The following is a 19,083-nucleotide window of genomic DNA, read 5'->3' on the forward strand; positions in this document are numbered from 1 at the left end:
AAGCATTATTTTAAGTAACATTAACAGAGTTAGAAGGGACCTTGGAGGTCATCTAATCCAACTGCCTGCTCACGCAGGAGACCTGTACTAGGAATTCGAACTGCCAACCTTTCTGATCAACAAGCTCAGTGTCTTCGCAACTAGGCCACCTCATCAGGTGTTTCATTTTAGTATTTTTTACTAAATTTTAGTAATTTTAGTATTTTCCTTCATATTTTCTTTCCAGTAAGAAAAATGTACTCCTGATGAACTCCTTTTTCTATTTTTAGTGCCCCTATTGCAATGTATGAAATCATATTTTAAGAATTTTAGTGACTGTGGATTATTAGTAAATATTAATGCTTATATTTCTGAAAGAAAAATGCAAAGAGACAATCTTTTTATTTCTTGATGTAATAGATATGGTTGGAAACAACCCCTAAGTTCAATGAAGAGCACTATTAATATTATCTAAGAATATTGTACCAGACAACATCTTCTTTAACTTTAAGAGTCAGCATGGGACTCGAGGTGTGGTTGCTTCTACCATGAAATATGCTGCTTTTCTCTCATCCTGGACATGACAAAATACAACTCATCTGAAACTTGGGCAACTGCCATATATAAAGTCACAAATTATTCTAGCTTGATTTATTTTCTCAAGTTACCCAGTTCACACTCGGTTCCTTATAAAAGGAGACAAGTTCTATGTCTATTGTTTGCTCTGTAATCTAGCTTGCACTCAGATTAATGGAGGGAGAAGCCAAGCGCTGACATAAAAAAAAAGCTCTGTGGGATGAAAATAATCCCTCCAATTCAGAATACTATATAAAATCAATATAATTTTTTTGTGGGGAAACACCGCTTGACAAATGAATTAGAATTAGCAAAACTATGCTAATTATCAGCACCCTGGATCAGCCTTCTTCATTCTGTGTGTAAACATGAACTCTAAAACTCTTAGCAGTAGCTTTTTGCAGCTGCATATTCTGGTAATTGCAGACTGCATATCTGGAGGATTCAAGGCTGAGGAAGGCTGGCTTATGCCTCCCCTAAGCAAGACCTATCTTTGCCTCCTCTAATCATTCTCCTTCCTTCCAGTTTAGTGCTCAGATATCCCACAAGTAAAGGTAAACGTTTCCCCTGTCCAGTCATGCCCGACACTAGAGGGCGATGCTCACCTCTGTTTCTTAGCTGAGGGACCCAGTGACTGTATGCTGAGGTACATGGAACTCAGTTACCATGTTACACTGTTATCACAAGTACCAATAGGTAAAACACGTACCAACAGCATCTGCGGCTTCCAGGGAGCTCAACAACTTCTTTGAGAAAGCAATTACTCCACAGATGTTCCCAAACAGCAGTTCACAATCTACATGTGGCATCTAGGAGGAAGGAAAGGGCAATTTATTCCGGGGTATCCTATTTTCATATGGAAATTCATCTTGTGACCTTTTCCCCATGAACTTAAAGCAGTGCTATAAAACAATAATAAATACTGTTTGAGCACCAAGAATAACACCCTGTAAATACACAGACCAGCATCATCATTGCTGGTATGGATACTAAGAACAGCTGAAAATGGCCCTTTCAACTCCGGAGCAAATATTTCCTCTGCAAATTCCAGAGAAAGTACCACTGTCAGGACCTCTGCTTCTGTACAAAATTATACAAATACAATTAATTCAGCTCAAGTTAGCATGCTGATACCTTTTGTCTCTTCCTGAAATCTGCATGTGATCTGCTTCAGGATTACCTAATAAGCTTTGATTAAAGTTTTTAATGTTTGGGTCTTTTTATTATTTGTTTTCTATTGTACATTGCCTCGTTATATCTATGAGACAGGCAACTATATAAATATGGTAGATATAATGACAGAAGAAAGAAAGAAAGAAAGAAAGAAAGGAAGGAAGGAAGAAAGAAAGAAAGAAAGAAGGGAAGGAAGACAAAGAAAGGAAGAAAGGAAGGAAAAAGAAAGAAGAAAGAAAGAAAGAAAGAAAAAGAAAGAAAGGGCTTAATTTATTATATTATCTCCAAAAATGCTAATCAGTGTTCTAACCACTATACTCAATGGCTCACTATGATTCAATTTTGTTCTATTCCTGGTGAAAAGCTACACATTACTCTCACCTGTGCCTCCTGTAATGGCACCAGGACCTTCTGGACGCACATTTCAAGATCTCGGATATAATCCTGTTCAGTCTGCAACAGTTCAGCAATGACTTTTGCTCTCTTCTCCAGCATTCTTTGTTCTGGGTTTGGTGTGGTGGCTGCAGGAGGTGCTGACTCCAGTGATGTTGGTTGAGATGTTAGCAGAGTCATTTCTGAAAGAGAGCGGGGCAATCAGGACGGAAACTCGGAACCAGCAGCTCAATATAAAGCAGCAAAACTGGAAGGCTCTCAGCCAAATCCAACTTACACAAGACTATCAGCTGGCATTTAGCAGATAAAAGGGTCTTTTAGCCTTGAACAGCCTCTTTGCATAAGCTGTGCAACCCACATATTTCCTGCTTCCCCCCCTTGTCTGAGGATTTCAGTAAGTGATTATTGTGTTAGTAGAAACAATTAATTAGTATGGAGAATGAAAATTGTCCTCTAGTCCTTGAGATTGGCAAGGGCCAAGTATCAGAGATAGTTTGACAAGATTTACACTGGGAAGTTTGTATACGGTTTTTCATCTAAGGTCTATAGGTAACAAATATATTTTAAAATCAAGATTTTTTATGTATTTATTTAAAATATTTATATAGCTGCCCAAACTCTGGACAGCTGATATCAAAAAAACCCATACATTTACAATAAAAATATTGAAACAAAAAAAGTATATTAAACCTTGGCACCTATAGCTAAAACTTTCACATGCAGCCCACAAGTTCATCTAATCAATTTCACTTTATCCCTTGGCTTTGGGGAAAAGCCAGCTCTTAAGTGCTCTTTGGAAGGTGAGAAGGATGTCCCTATCAAATTTCAGGGGGAAGATGTTCCATACAGCAGGGACTGACATGGAAAAAGCTCATTTCCTAGGTTCCGTAAGATGGCAATAGTTAAGGAAGGGTAGTAGAAGTGTGCCCACCCTGTCTGATATAGAAGGATAGCCAGATGTTCTTAGGGAGAGGTGGCCCTACAGAAAACCTGGTCCCATGCCATATATGGTGTTAAAGGTAATGACCAGCATATTGAACTGCACTCGGAAGGAAACTGGGAGCCAGGAGTTTAATGTGGATTGTAATGTTGATAAACCTAGGAGTAACCATCACTGCACATTCCAACACATTTTGGACCAACTGTAACTTCCATATGGTCTTCACAGGAAACCCCATGTAGAGTGTGTTGCAATAATCCAAATGTGATGTGACCAAGCTTGAGTGACTATGTGCAAGACCTCAGAGTCCAAAAAAGGGTGCAATTGGGGTATAATGTGTGTGTGTGTGTGTGTGTGTGTACGTGCACGTGCATGTGCAAAGGCCTTCCCTGTCACAGCTTTCATCTCTTCCTTGAGCAAGAGCTGTGTATCTACCCTGTTTCCCTGAAAATAAGACCTCCCCGGATAATAAGCCCAATCAGGCTTTTGAGTGCATGCGCTAAAATAAGGCCTCTCCCGAAAAGAAGCCCTCCCCCCAAATATTGCAACACAGCAGCAGCCATGAGGTGACCACGCTCGCCACCTCCTGCACCTCAAAAATAATAAGACTTCCCTGAAAATAAGGCCAAGTGCTTATTTTGGGGGTCAAAAGAAAATAAGACCGTCTTATTTTTGTGGAAACATGGTAGGACCTCCAAATTATGCACCAGCTCAGTCCAGAGGAGTAACATCCCTTCCAAAATCAAAGATAGCCTATCACTTGAGCTTGGAGGGTCAAAACCCCATAGCCGTTGTATCTTGCCAGGGTTGACTCAAAGCCAGTTCCTCCACACCCAGACCCTTACAGGCTCCTGACACTCGACCAGAACTGCAAGAGCATCACCTGTCTGGCAAGGGTTGAAGATGTATGGATATCATCAGTGTATTGATGATACTGCATCCCAGGCCATCAGATGACCTCCCCTGGTAGTTTTAGGTAAAAGTTAAAAAGAAGCGGTGATGGATCTAATCCCGTCGTAGGGGTCTCCTAACAACACTGACTAGAACTCGACATAAGGGAGGAGAATCATTGCAAAGTACATATTTACACTGATCTTATTTACCATAGAAAATACAGATTCATGTGAGAAATGTCTCTTTCATCGCTTTAAAATCCTCTGGATAGATGCAGTCTGACCAGAGCCAGTTTGGTGTAGTAGTTAAGGAGCTGGTCTAGAAACCAGGAGGCTATAACTTCTAGTCCTACCTTGGCCATAAAAACCGGCTAGGTGACTTTGAGCCAGTTGCTCTCTCAGCCCAACCCACTTCACAGGGTTGTTGTTGTAGGGAAAACATGAAGAAAAGGCATTTTGTATGTTCATTGCCTTGTGTTACTTATAAGGCAATAAAGATGGGATGCATCCTGTATGTCACTATTTTTTTAAATATACTTAGATATAATTTACCTTAATTTTAATTAAAATTGTAGTTTAATGACTGACAGTTACCAAAATGCAAGTAGAATGTAATGAATTTAAAAAAACAACATATTCACCTATCCATATTTTGTTCATTCCATGCAACACTGTAAGTAACCAATAAGTATTTTAAGTGCTGTATATGATAGTTTTTCAAAGAAAAGGAAATTGAGGAAAGGATATGATACAATAGATGTATTTATTCTTAACCCAGTAGGAGTTATTTTTCAATTCATATTAAATGGAACTGGGCTATGGATCCATTATAACAACAACAACAATCATAAAAATGAGAAAGGATAACAAAATATTAGGGTTGTTCAATTCTTCCTTCAATGGTCCTTATTTGCTCATTCCAAAAATGAATTCAGGGAGTGTAACAATATCATAAATTTTTATCAATGGAAGCAACACAATCCTTATTTATTACTATCCTAGAATGGAACAGATGGATCATTCTTGGGCTGATTTCTGCTTGTCTAGACTTAAAGAAACCGTTGTTGTCTGGGAGATTCGAGAGAATGGGAAAGTGTAGACATGAATACTCTTTTCGTAGCAACACACTAAAGAGAATACCACCTCAGCTCTGAAACTGCTTGGAAGTCCCTTGTTTAATTTTTCAGAAAACTGTGTGGAATGAGCATTAAAAGAATGCTAAACTATCCCATTACCATCCTGAGAACAATGGTTAGTTGTCACTGTAAAGCTTGAGTGCAGCAATTAATGTTTAGGGATTTTTTAAAATAATTGTTATTAAATCTTTGAAGAACAATAACAGGAACAAATACAAACCAAATTAAAAGAGAGGCAAAAAGAAAGAAATAATAGAAAAAGTGAAAAGTGCAATAAGGAAATAAAAGAGCTGAAAAATAATTAAAGATTATAAAGTTACAAAGAAAGTAGCTCCTGATATTCTTCACCACAGTTAAAAATACAATTATATTTTAATTAATGGTATTTTATTATTATAGTTTACATATTTTATATCTTCAGTTTGTCTGCCATAGCAAGTTTTGTCAATTTCATTATTCCACCATGGTGGATAGCATCCAATCTTTCTATCTCTCTACGTGTGGTACTTTGACTTAGGACCGGTCATTAAGAGACCATTTAACATTAAGAAATGTTATGGAAAATGGGAGTTGTGACCCAATCCTGAAGTTCTGATGGTCATCCATCCCCATGGTCTCATGACCGCACTTTAGACATTGGGCAATACAGCGACATTTACTTCTGGTTTTAGGCAAAACTGATAATGCGATCCACTTAATGACCACAGTGCTTAATAATCACCATAAAAAGATAATAAAATCAGGTTGTCCCAACATTTGACCATAACAGGTTGACTCAAATTATATTTCAAATTCTGCCTAATTTTGCTCCATACCGTAAGTCTTTTTTATCCATTTGAATCTTTCTGATAACTATAAATGGGAAAACAATTGATAACTGTATTTTTCTGCTATAGTTGTTCTCTCGATTTAATCTTATATTTCACTGAATTTTCTATCACCCATTTGCCTTTGGATGCTTCTTGTGCTGAGATCCACAGAGATGTTTCAGACGCAACCCGGGTCTATATCTATTCCATATTCTCAATATGGCACATCCAATAAAATGATTTTTAAAATCAACATTACTTTTATTATGCCATAAGTATTCATACCATCCTAATCCCCGGTTATGATCTTATAACTTTAAAAGCTGCTTGTTTCACAGCAACATCCATTCCTTCATCAAACCAAACAACAAGCTGCAAAATACGTTTTCCAATTCAGTAACCCCACTGCTCCTCTTTGCTTTGCATCTTGTAACACCTGGTATTTAACTTATATCTAAAGTTGTATGTTAAGCATGTTTTCCTTCGGGGAAAAGGGCAGCATATAAATGCAATAAATTCAATAAATTCAATTCAATTTTTATAGTACATTGATTTTTAGCACAGAAATTCTCCCTAATAATGACAAATTTAATTTCTCTCATCTTAACATAGCCTTCTTAATTTCATGTCTTAACAGTTAGTTTGAAATAATATACAATTGATATTTGTTATAATAATACCCACTTAACATTTTTCTCAATTTTAATACCAATTTTCTTCTCTCAATTCTATTGGTAACTTTCTAATTTCATAATTTTTGTTAACATCTTTGATTTATGATCACTAATCTTAAAACCTGTTAGCAAACAAAAGTCCTTTAGTTTTTCCATTAATGTTTCTACTCTCTCTAGGTAGTTCTTCCAAAACTAATGTTAATTCATCCATAAACACCCTTAACTTAGAAGTTTCTTAATTCCCTTGACTCTTTGATCTTGTCCTATGTCTCTCTCTATTCAATATTAGTCAGGAACTAAAATGAACAAGACTAGAAACAATGACATCCTTGTCTTGTCCTTTTTTGAATCTCAAAAGCTTTTGTTAGTTCTTCATTACAATTATTTCTGATTAAATAGGTAAATCTTACCCATTTAATAAAATTATCTCCAAGATTCTTTCCAGGACTCTTGGAAACAAAAAAACAACAACCAATTCAAATTGTCAAAGGCCTTCTCTGCGTCTTAAGAATTTCAATGCAGCTTTTTTTTTTTGTTACTCCAAATACTTCAGCATATCCAAAATATTTCTAATATTATCTTGTAATTGTCTTTTAGATAAAAACACACATTGATCTTCATGAATATAAAGTTTTGTACAATTGGACAATTTATAGTCATTATTCAATAAAGATATTGGCCAATAATTTCTTGCTAAAGTCAAGTGCTGGCCATCAAGTATTAATGCTTATTAGCCTCCTCCCAGCTATCAAGAATGTTTTCATTCTGTAAAATAATATTATTGTAAAAGCTCATCCTCAAAATATTTATAGTAAGAAGCTGGCCCTGAATATGGAATAGGTGCCTTCCCTGTTTTAATCTTTTTAATCATTTCATACACTTCCCCTACACTAAGTATACTACCAAATGCGTTTTTAATTTAATGGATAATTTGGAACTTGTTGATAGATGAAGATTAAAAATGTTGAGTCAAAGGAATGTACTTATTTGACTGAAAGACAGATCTTTTTCAAGGATATGGTTTGGATTTCAAAGGTTTAGCTACTATTGTTCATAAGGTGGACACAGATTTTCTCAGATCACAAACAACTGTCTTTAATTTTACAAGAAAAATGGCTCTTTTACATGGCGATTGAATCAGATGCTATTAATAAAAATAGTGGAGGACTACAAAAAAAGTTAAAATAATTGTTTGAGAATAATCTTAATAAGGACACAGAAGTAAGAATGGGTTGGGATGTAAGTGAAGCTTTTTAAAAGGATGCTTTATATAATAGTGAACTTCAAAAGAAGAGGCAGGAAAAAATAGAAATGATTTTGGATGAGATAAATAAAGGAAGAATTAGAAAAATACCCAAGGATGACACCTATTGGATGGTAACTATTACTCGCCAAATTAAGCTTTTATAGGGCAACTTCTATTTCTATATTAACAGTAAGAGAGAGATGCAAATAAAGATGAAATTATAAAAAACAAATAAATTCTGGATTTGCGAATAAATATGGCATATAAATTGGGGAAAGACAAAAGAAAGTGATATTAAAAGTCTCACAAAGGAAATACTGTAATAACAGATTTATGCATAGCACTATTCTACTTTTTCCTGGGGGTGGGGGAAATGTGGATGAATAAAGTAGAATTTAACGAAGATTACCGAGAATCAGAGACCACCTTTGAATGGACTATCAGAGTTCCTCAGCCAGCAAAGCTGGCTGAGGAACTCTGGGAGTTGAAGTCCACAGGTCTTAAAGTTCCCAAGGTTGGAGACCACTGGACTATAACAGCAAGGAAATGAATATTAAGGGAGTTTTGAATATGATCGACTTTGTTTCTTTGAAGAAACAAAGAAAACAAAACCCAGCGTCTGCCAACACGCCAGAGCAAATGAGCTTTCGCAAGATGCGTTGAGCTTGTATTAAGGACAGGACTGGCACCCAGCGGCGCGGCCATGAACAAAAACGACGGGCCATTCCTCTCCTCCAACGACTCCAGGGCTTCTGGCCTCCCATCACTGGGCTTTCCTCCTACGGGGAGCGCTGGAAACACGAGCGGTGCCTTTGCGCCTTTCCGTACGCGCCTGTAAGGCTGCAGCCCGGGCCGGTTGGGAAGAGGGGAGAGAGGAAGGCGTGGCCTCGCCCGAAAGGAGCACGCAGCATGCTCCGAGAGTGGCTCGCATCAACTTCAGCCCCTGAGCGCACAGCCCTAACCCAGCCGTTTGCCACCCGCGATCCTACCTGCCATCACCTCCCTACGCTGTTCGGCCAGCTGAATGCAGAGGCCATCCCGGTCCTCGCTGGCGGTTCCAAACCGGAGCCTCTCCCTGATAAGGAATGGAGGGTAGCCAGAACAAAGCAGACCCCTACAGCCGCAGCCCTTCGCTCTTGGCTTATTAGCATCTCAATAGCCCCGGGGAGGGAGAGGCTATCTAGATCAGGAGCAACATCAAAGCCCGGAGCTGGGAATATCCGGCCGTGGACACGACCACCCCAATTCTTCAGATCCGAGGCTCCTTTCCTCTGAAACAAGGCCTCGGGGACGGTCGGAGAAGAAGTTTTGATATCCGATGGGCAGTGCTGGGCGAAGGCAGATCTTAACAGGAAAGAGCTAAGGGCCACATTTGGCCAGCCTTGCCCCAGCTGTATTAAGTTGCACAACTTAATACAGCTGGGGCGCGGCCGGTTAAACCAAAACAACCGGAGAGCTTTTTTTCCTGACCCAGGATCGTCTTTTGCCGTTAAGTGAATCAGTGCTAATATGAAGCAAAGTTACTTTGGGCTGGACTTCGACGACATGGAAAAGAGGTTTCCAGACAGCACATGTGCGATCCAGGTTGGCTCCTCCTTGGTAGCTCGTCCTGAAACGATTCCTGGTTTTCTACTGCACCTGCTGTTGTCTAATTCAACCCCCTACCCCCGCCCGCCTCAGGTTCACATGGAGATTCCTGGGTCCCAGAACAACACCCACCGCCCCCCCCCGCCGGCAAATCCTCTGCATCGAGTCTTTAAAGGGGGAGTGTCACGTGATCTTCCCAGCAACATTCCTGTGCGTCCCTCCCGAGGCTCTTTCCCATAACTCCATAATCCCATGCATAGGGGTGTGTAAAATGAAAGGAAGCAATTGCTCCCCCAGGCATGATGGCAATCAAACACTTCCAAGGATTCTAACAGTGTTTCCCTCATTTTACATGTGTTAGAAAAAATGTATCAATAACTAAATCAAAGCAAACTGCCATCCCTCTTTTAGAGTTCTCCAAATGACACTTGGAAAACAGCCTCCTCTCTCTTTGGAAACCTACCAACAGCATTTTACAATAAATGCTATTATTTTCAAAGGCCATAGAAAACAGTAGACCCAATGGGTAGAGGTCACTGCATTAGTTGGCACAACAGCAGGTTTGTTTTCTTGGTGCCAGATCTTACTCTTCTGATCAAGTGGGCTGAATTTCAATGTGGCTGGCAGCTGCTACCCTCTTGTCTTCCATGACTGGAAATTTACCGGCATGCAGTGTGTGTATCACGCCTACTCTCAGTGACCAATGCAGAGACACATGCATATAGAAGTATTGTTTCAGTCAAGAATTTGCTGTGTGAAAAGAGGCAGACAATCCTAATTGCTGAAAGCAAGCCATTGGGAAGGCAACATTTACAGGGCAGTGAAAACACCACAATTTGTGTGAATTCACATAGGCCGGTCCTTTTGCTCAGTGCTATTTGTCTTTTCATCAACAACTTTCTTGTCCCAATGTAATACTTCATTCAGACCTGGCAACCGCAATGGCCAACAGCTTTTGTATATATAGTTTTACAGAAATCAAAATATCTTGTGCGTTGCTAGGGAGATTTCACATTAGGTCAACATGTAATCCTGTGAGGACCCTGAATTCTTACTGCATATCAACTCCAACCACCGAAGGATGCCAAATACTTTTTGCATAGGCCCCTACTGGACGGGACCTTTCCCTTCATTATCTTTTTTCTTTGCTGCTATTAAACCTCTTTGAAGGTTTAGAATTATCCTTAATTGTCTAAATTATGATAATTTGGTGGTATATAGGGAAGATAAAGAATACTATAGACACTTGATTGACAAGGACTTTGATTAAGCAACTGTTTTAAGGGGAGAGGAGGTTTCAGTAGTTCAACTTTTCCAGTTATCTCAATTCTGTCAATATTAGCTAAAATTCTTCAACTAGATAGGGAGAGATATTTTCATGTTTGGACTCTGAGCATCCCTCATATCTGCCCTTCCACTTGTACCTCCCAAATCCCTGTCTCTTAAGTGTCCTCCTGCTAGAATATACAGGATGAACCAAGCACTGCCATCCTTTGGCCCTTCCACTACCTGGTCATCACAAAGTTGCCAGTCCAATAGCATGGAGAAGATGTTGCCTTCCTCTGCAACTGTTGCCCAGCTTTGTCCCTAATTACAATACATTTTCTTCTAAAACTCATTTTTCTGAGTTTTTAGTAAAGGCATGCTGTTAAAATACAAAAATTACACAAATTGCTATGCCTCACAGTGAAACTATCTCTTCTTTTCTTGGCAAAATTCCTGTACTTTAACCGCTACCTAGCAGAGAAATCCAGCAGGTCTGCTAGTTTCTATCATCACTTACTTGTATCACTTGAGTTTCTGTAACAGCATAAAACTAAAGGAAGATATTTTCTTCCCATCCCTTTTCTTCATGCTCACACAACTTGAAGAACTCACCAATTGTAAAGTTGTTAACTTAAATGTGGTCTCTGTTGTGCAGCTAGATTTTGAACCGTAATCCCTTTGACAGTCACAGAAGAATCAACAACAACAACAAAAAAAACAACCCAATTTTTAAAATAAAAGCACTGGTCTCACAAGGTTTGTATGACAGATAGGAATGCAAACGTGCATGTTCCTATCACAATCTAAGCTTACTGGGAACACACATAACTACCTTGTCCCTCCCTCCCCCCCCCAAAAAACAAACCCAGATACTAATATATATCTTCCTGTTTCATAATCACTACAAGAAATAAATGGAAGCTAATTCTACCTGCATTGGTTTATTTAATGATTACTGGAATATATAGGCTGCTCAATTCCAAAAGAGCTCTGAGCATCTTAACAATAATACAGAAGGTGTGATAGTGGTGGAGAATAATCAATGTCCCAAACTAAAACTACCTAGCCATTAACACATAGAAGAAAACAGACTGAACAGTAAGAACTGCCTACTGCAGGGATTAGATTTCCAAAACATCCAGGTCTTGGAGGTGTTTGTTTCTTTGTTTACTTACTTACTTACTTATTTATATGCCAATTCCAATAGTAGAATATGACTCCAGCAGCTAATGCCACTTTAAAATGAGAATAACAAATGATCCACAAAACAACATCGGTTAAAACAATAATAACAGACTCCTCAAAACATTGTGTATTTGAGGCCAATCTTGTTCAAAGCAATTATCTTTAAAAATGAGTTCACCTATCACCCTGGAACAATCTATGCCTGAAAGGAAAAGGCAAGTTTTAAATGCCTTATACAAGGCAAGGCCATCCTAATTTCCACCATATCAGATCATATGGAATGCGTAGAACAATCAGAGATATGTAATCTTGCAATAACCCAACCCTGTACCAAGAATACAGAATAATCAGCACTTTGAATTGTACTTGAAAGCTGACTGGGAATCAATGAGCTGTGATGTGGACATATTGAGATGTGTTCATAATTACCCACACTGCTAAATTCTGAATCAACTGTAACTTCTAAGTGATGTTTAAGGGTAGCTCCATCTAGTGCATGTTGCAAGAGTCCAAATGGGAGGGGACCAAGATATGGTGAAATTAGTGCACAAAATGGATTTGTGCACAGGCCCTCCTGGCTATTGCTATTACCCGCTCCTTAAACAAAAGTCCAGAAAGACTCCATAATTGCACACTGGTTCTATCTGGTGGCATATTAACCCAACCAGAGTTAATGTTGGGAAGTGCCCAGATATGGGAACCCTAAAACTCAAAGCCACTTATCTTTGCTAGGGTTAAATGGAATCTCCTTCAGATCCCATAGCCTTCTCAGCTTAGCAAAGAATCTTGACCATATCACTTCATCGGCCAGGGTTAGAGCAGGGGTGGGTTCCTGCCAGTTCTAACCTCTTCTATAGAAGAGGTTCCACAAATCTACCATGCCGTTTAGAACCGGTTACAGCTCCTCCCGCCCATCTGCACCATGCTTGCCCCGCCCACCACTCATTGATTGGCTGGCTCACCAATCCCCCTGGCCGAGTCCCATCTAAGAGTCCTATCTAAACCTTAAAGTCTTAAAGCTGTCAAGTTTGAACACTCCTGGGTTTTTTTTCCCTAAAGGGTTAGGGGTGCAAGGGTTTTGTAACTTGACAGCTTTAAGACTTGCACACTTCAATGCCAGAGTTCCTGAGCCAACATGACTGGAGGAGGAATTCTGGGAGTTGAAGTCCACAAGTCTTAAAGCTGTCAAGTTTGAACACCCCTGGGTTTTTTTTTCTAAAAGGTTAGGGGTGCAAGGGTCTTGTAACTTGACAGCTTTAAGACTTGCGTGCTTCAAATGCCAGAGTTTCTGAGCCAACATTTTGGTTGCTAAGCAAGAGCGTTGTTAAGTGAGTCTCACCACATTTTACAAGTTGGCCACGCCCACCCAGTCACATGACTGCCAAGTCACTCCCATTCAGTCACATGGCCAGCAAGCCACTCCCACAAAGCAGGTCACACCTACAGAAGATGTTCTAATAAATTTTGAAACCTACCACTGGGTTAGAGATACCAGAGTGACTGGTATCATTATATTAATGGTACTTCAACCCATGCTGAAAATCTCAACAGTTTAGGTATATATTGAATAGGACCAGGGAGAGAACAGACCCCCAAGGCCCCCATCAACATCAAATGGAATCAGACTTGGAGGAAGCACTATCACTACAATTCCATGTCCCAAGTCTTAAGTTCTTAGGACAGTTTAGAAGGACACCATGATCAATGGCAACGAAAGCCACTGAGAGAATCAGGAAAGCCGGGATAGATGCATCACCACCATCCTGATCGTCAAAAAGTGCAATCATTGATTTCTCAGTACTGATTGTTAATCTTGAATGTCAACAGTTTGGTACTGATCTGGCTTTAAGTGGAACATCATTTTAAAGGAGAGGCACAGCTGCAGAAGACATACTCCTATGGATCCTGAAGGATGGGACTCCAAGGGTTTCTTCCCATTAGATCTGATCAGATGGGCAGAAACTACTGGGAAAAGAAGGTCACTGTGTTAAAAATGTTCTTAAGCAACACTGTAATCTGGCAGCAGTTACTGAAGGCCCTCTTGAGTGTAGGCTCCACACCCTTTGTAGGCCTCCTTTAATGAAAAAGCCTGGGAACAATTCCATCAATTAAGAGCAAGACTGAAACATCCAGCCCAGTATGTGAACTTGGAAGGCCAAATGAAAGCAGCCTTCTGCATTGTCTTTCAAGCAAGCTGTCTGCTGGGATTTGCTGTTCTTTGCATATTCCTCCCCTTCTGAGGGAGTCAATAGCAAGTGCACTGTATAAGAAATTCCAAGAAGGTGTGGTTCGCTCCTGAATGTACACACACTGTGAGCAGCAGTGAAACAAACAATGGTGCAACCTACCAAAGTAATAAATAAAGATAAAATAAAGATAAAGGAGAATATTTGCAGTTCAAGGTCGGAATGAAGGGTCCTTGGTGATCTCTGAGCTTGTTTGTTTTCCTGCATAGGTTTCATTACACAAACAAGGTAGCATCATCAATGCAATGACGCTGTTACCTAGTTTGGTAATGAAATGCCTGTCAAGCTCAGAGAGCACCAAGGACCCTTCGAGTAGAATAACTCCTACATCAGCAGCAGAAGAAAAAAATCCCAGGATTTCTGCCCAGCATAACCAGAAAACTACAACCAAGAGAAAATTCCATGGGTCTGACATGCACACGGCCACAATATCTAATTGAAAGCAAGTTTCTGTTTCAGGCTTTGTTGATTTTTGCCCAAAAAGCAGCAGAGCAAACAAGGAGACAAAGAACCAGCCTCCACTGAACTGAGGCAGAAGCACGAGAGGGTGTGGGAGAGAGGAATCTCTGCTGGACTGGGTGGGGGGCACCCGGAAGAATCAATAGGTTGTAACTCTCAGCATATAATTCTGGACTTCTAGAACTGGAATCTGTAACAAAATATTGCCAAGCTAGTCCACCATATACCCTTCCAAGATATTGTGTTTCATTCCTCCTCTCTCCTCCAATTTCCCACCCTATTGATTCAGTCTTAGGATTTCCCCTCCCTAGCCTGTTTTTCTCTTCTGCAAAACTCTGGTTCCTGCACACCTGTTGATACCCTTCTTTGGGGTATTCCTTCAGCCATAGAAGAAGTCCTACTCACAGAGTGGCTGGGCTCATACATATCACGGTTTGGTTTTGAGTTGTACAAAGATAAACACAGCCGTTTAAAAAGCCGCAGGTTATAGCCTTGTATATTGCTTGAATGTGATCCCAACACACCCACTTGTGGCTAGCTGAATAAGCCACGGTTTATGCTATAATTATGATGAATGAAACCGCCCCCCCGTTTGGAGAAGTGCAGTTCTGCTCAATGTTGCATCACATACCTGAAGGGCACAAGGCTGGGTAAGATAAGCTAAGTATAACCTGTGAATCTAGGCACTGAGTTTGCTCTCTTCCAGCTGCCATGACAGGAAATATTTTTTTCTGCCAAGAGGCATTTTCCCTTAGAAATCTGTCAGGATTTCCCACTCAAGAAGGGGGAAGGGGGCAAAGCTCTTAGTGAGCAGAGCTGCAACAAGATTTTCTGAGCTTAGGTCATGCACAGTTATGAGGCAGGTTCAGTGATTATAGAAGCACCTTTTTCCTAGAAAATCTTTCACCAGTTGAAATTATTAGAAATTATCTTGCACCGCATCCTCTGATTCACAGGTAAAGCATACACGGGTGCATCTTTCACAGCCCGTCAGTAGGAATCTTTGCCCAACATAGCAAATCATCTTTAGAAGGATGTAGAAACAAGGCAGATGTGCCAGACATGCTTACGGTAATTACTCACGAAGCATCAATATGCCATTAGTAGATTCTAAATCTTAAGTATTTCATTGGGTGAATTGTTCCATAATTCAATATTTATACCTAGGTTTTAATTTACATATCCTATGCCTTTTAAAAAACTTGCAGAATGGTTTACAACATATTAAAATACAAATCAATCTTAAAGAACAAGACCCATACCAAGTTATGGTTTAATCATGGTTATTGAATATAATGGTTAGAGTTACTAGTCATGCTGAAAACTGGCTAATAAACTACAGTGATTGGCTTCATGCAGCACGCTATGGGGGTTTAGGTTCTGTATAGTGTATAAGCTGGCAATAAGGAAAACTAATTTGCTCAGAATTATTTTTATACTGAGGTATGAGAAACTTTGTTCTTTGCCTAAGAAGGTATGAAACACCTTCTTCTAAAAGTAGTGTTGGCTTCCATCAGATAATTCTCTGCATCCTAACCCAAAGTTAGCCAGATCTTGCATGTAAGCTAGTGATAACTGGCAAGTCTCAAACTCTCAGATAATTGTCACGCAAGTTAGCTGGCTGTGTCCCAGTTCTTCATTTTATTTTATCCAAAACTAATCCAGACAAACAATATGACACAGCTGACAAACACAGGTGCGTCTTGCAATATTGTTTGCACTGGTATGAATATGACTGTCTGGAATACTGTGAATGTGCTGGTAACTAATGGTTAGTCAGAAACTGTATTGAAAAAAACAAAGTGGGTAAAACATGCAGAATATGGGTTTTGGATTTTTTCTAACCTCTTGAAGGTGTCCATGTGCTCTGTTTCATATGACGAGGAGGGAAATTCGAATGGACCGGTGCTCACATTTCAAGCCACTGTCCAGTTGCATCTCCCATAGGGACTGAGATATTTTTCAGGATGCTGCCTTCTTTTACAGTCCTAGTTTGATCTAGCCCTAAATCAAGCTTTTGATAAGGAGGTAGATTTTTCTTTTACTGCTGTCTCTTCCTATACCAACTTTGATTACGTACTATTCTGTTTACAAAGGGCTACACAGTGATAGGCCCGAGACAAATGCTTTGGGTTGGAAAGAATAACATGTCTTGATGTTGGAAGACTCTCCTTGAACTTTGGAAGGGAAACCTTCAGAGAGCAAAGGAGAAAATATTTGTATTTCTGAGAAACAGTAAAATAAATAAATAAAAGAATGGTAGTTTAGCTGGATGGGATCTTCAGAGATCTGCATATTTATTCTTAAAATCTGATATACGATAAGTACTCATATTAATCAGTATATATTTTAAAATTTATTTTCAAATGACAGGTTTCTTGTTAAAATTGTAGTATTGAGTAATTTGGGAGTTGACTTATTTTATAATCTTTAGAGAAAATAGAAATGTGATAAATTAGAACCTAATCAATAAATTAGCTTTACTTGTGTCATTAATATCAGTCACATAATTCAGTTGTTTGTTATTTATGAAGACAAATAGGTGTCTATTTGTCTTAGGGTATCTTGGATCAGAATTTTGAATAAAAAATTTATTGCCATAAATGTGTGTGTGTGTGTGTGTGTGTGTGTGTGTGTGTGTGTGTGTTATGACAAAGCACCTGGTATGCCCAAATATGGGAAGGAGGAAGCAGTATGCTCCCTCCTATATTTGGGCATACAAGGTGCTTTGACATAGCACTTACTTATTTCCTTAGCTCAGCTGATAAGGGAGGAGAGCTTGTGCCTTAGTGGCTAATACAACTACCTAACATGTAAAAACAGCCCAGGTTCAAATCCCAGTAAGGGTAACGTTAGTTGATGAGAGCTAAATAGCGGAGGAGGCGGGGGGGGCAAGGCGGTGGAGCGCGACGGCGGCGAAAAGCAACACCCCCGCCACTGTGTCCGACAGGCATCTCGCGTTTATGTCCGCCATAAATGCAAGACGCCTGTCGGACACAGTGCTGGGGACGTTGCTTCTCGCTGCTGCTGCGGTCTTGCCTCACCAACGGTAACCGTCACCGCACGTCACTGCTTGAAATAGATCTATCCTAGTCTCCCTTTATTTATTTATCAGCACAAATGCTATATATATAGTGTGCGTGATGGATGGATGGATGGATGTAACATACATACATACATACATACATACATACATACATACATACATACATACGTTCAGTCCATCATTTTGAGACTGACTTAGTGTTTTTTGCTCTAATTAGAATTTGGATTACAAATACAATGTGTCAAAGTTCTATATTATTCCAGTGGAAACTGAACTATGAAGTCTCTGGAATTCTGCGTGGAAGGAAGTTGGGAGATTCATTAGTCATTCTCAGCCTTTTTAGCTGCTATAAACTATGAAAATCTGAAAAAGGTTTAAACAGCATAGAGGCAGATGGACAAACAGCTATAGGAGGATTAAATGCCTGTTTGAGAAAAGATTAAGGCCAATAACCTCCACCAGGTTGTCTAGAAAGGAACCTGTAAGAGCAATATTCATTGGCTGATAAAGAAAATCACAGTTCCTTTTTTAATGTTCAGATAAGGAATGACTAAGGAATGACCAAACATTTTGCAATCTAACTCATTAGAAGAGCCACAAGAGTACTTCAAGTCCTAGCTACCTGTTTTTTGAACTAAAGAAAGTCAAAGAATGCATGACAAAGAAATGTTAAATGAAAGGCAAGTTAAAGGCGTAATAACCATAATTATAAGCATAATAATGAACTGTAGGGAAAGAAAAGCAGATATTCCACTGTTTCAGACTGGCAGAAATCACTGCTTCTGGTTAATGGCTACAAATTTCACTCTAGGCAGACTAACGCGAAGGTGGGTCCAATTGTTTGCTTTATTAAAAGGTAGGCAATTTTTTTGTAGCCTGAAAGAAATACTAAGGCCACTGTCTACTGAGCATTGTATAACTGATAATAAAGGCAGAAGCAAGAAATGAGTAATGAGAGATGAAGTAGATAATAACCTATCACATGGTAGAATGTCGGTATATAGAAGTGCATGGTGTGTGTGTGTCTGTGTGTTACAGTAGCAGATGAACACAAGTAACTTAAGTGTTACACCCAGAACACACAAAGTAATAAGATGTATAGATTGGACGCATAAATATCTGTTTGGGAAGGGGCAAATGATGAAAACTATGTGGCAGGTAGTCCTCAACTTAATAATTGGGCCCAGAACTTCTGTTGTTAAGTGATGTGACCATTTAGTAATTTGTGTCCAATTTTGCAACCTTATTTTTCTGCAAATCATCATGGTTGTTAAGTAAATTCAGCTTCCCTCATTCCTTTTGCTTCTCAAAAGCTTTCGGGGAAGATCAAATCTCAATACCTCAGGATGCTACAAATACATGCCAGGTGCCAAATGCCCAAATTTTATTCACACATCCGCTCTGCTTCCCCTTTTGTAATCTAAGATCTGATTGATAATACAGAAAGACTTCATCAGTTCTTAGGGCACAATGCT

At 39.4% G+C, this 19,083-nt stretch overlaps 1 protein-coding gene across 2 annotated transcripts in view; it reads right to left on the reverse strand.

Annotated features, from left to right (window-relative positions):
* Positions 1-19,083, reverse strand: part of DNMBP (dynamin binding protein) — a 59,982-nt gene that overhangs the window by 8,861 nt on the left and 32,038 nt on the right. For both annotated transcript variants that reach the window (XM_032225096.1, XM_032225095.1), the window contains 2 exons: positions 2,110-2,303; positions 1,265-1,364 (listed from right to left, as the gene is read on the reverse strand). In XM_032225096.1, coding sequence (XP_032080987.1) covers positions 1,265-1,364; positions 2,110-2,303 — 294 coding nt within the window. The remainder of the gene's footprint in view (positions 1-1,264; positions 1,365-2,109; positions 2,304-19,083) is intronic.

The sequence above is a fragment of the Thamnophis elegans genome, chromosome 10 (genome assembly GCF_009769535.1).
Source record: "Thamnophis elegans isolate rThaEle1 chromosome 10, rThaEle1.pri, whole genome shotgun sequence".
Lineage (NCBI taxonomy): Eukaryota > Metazoa > Chordata > Lepidosauria > Squamata > Colubridae > Thamnophis > Thamnophis elegans.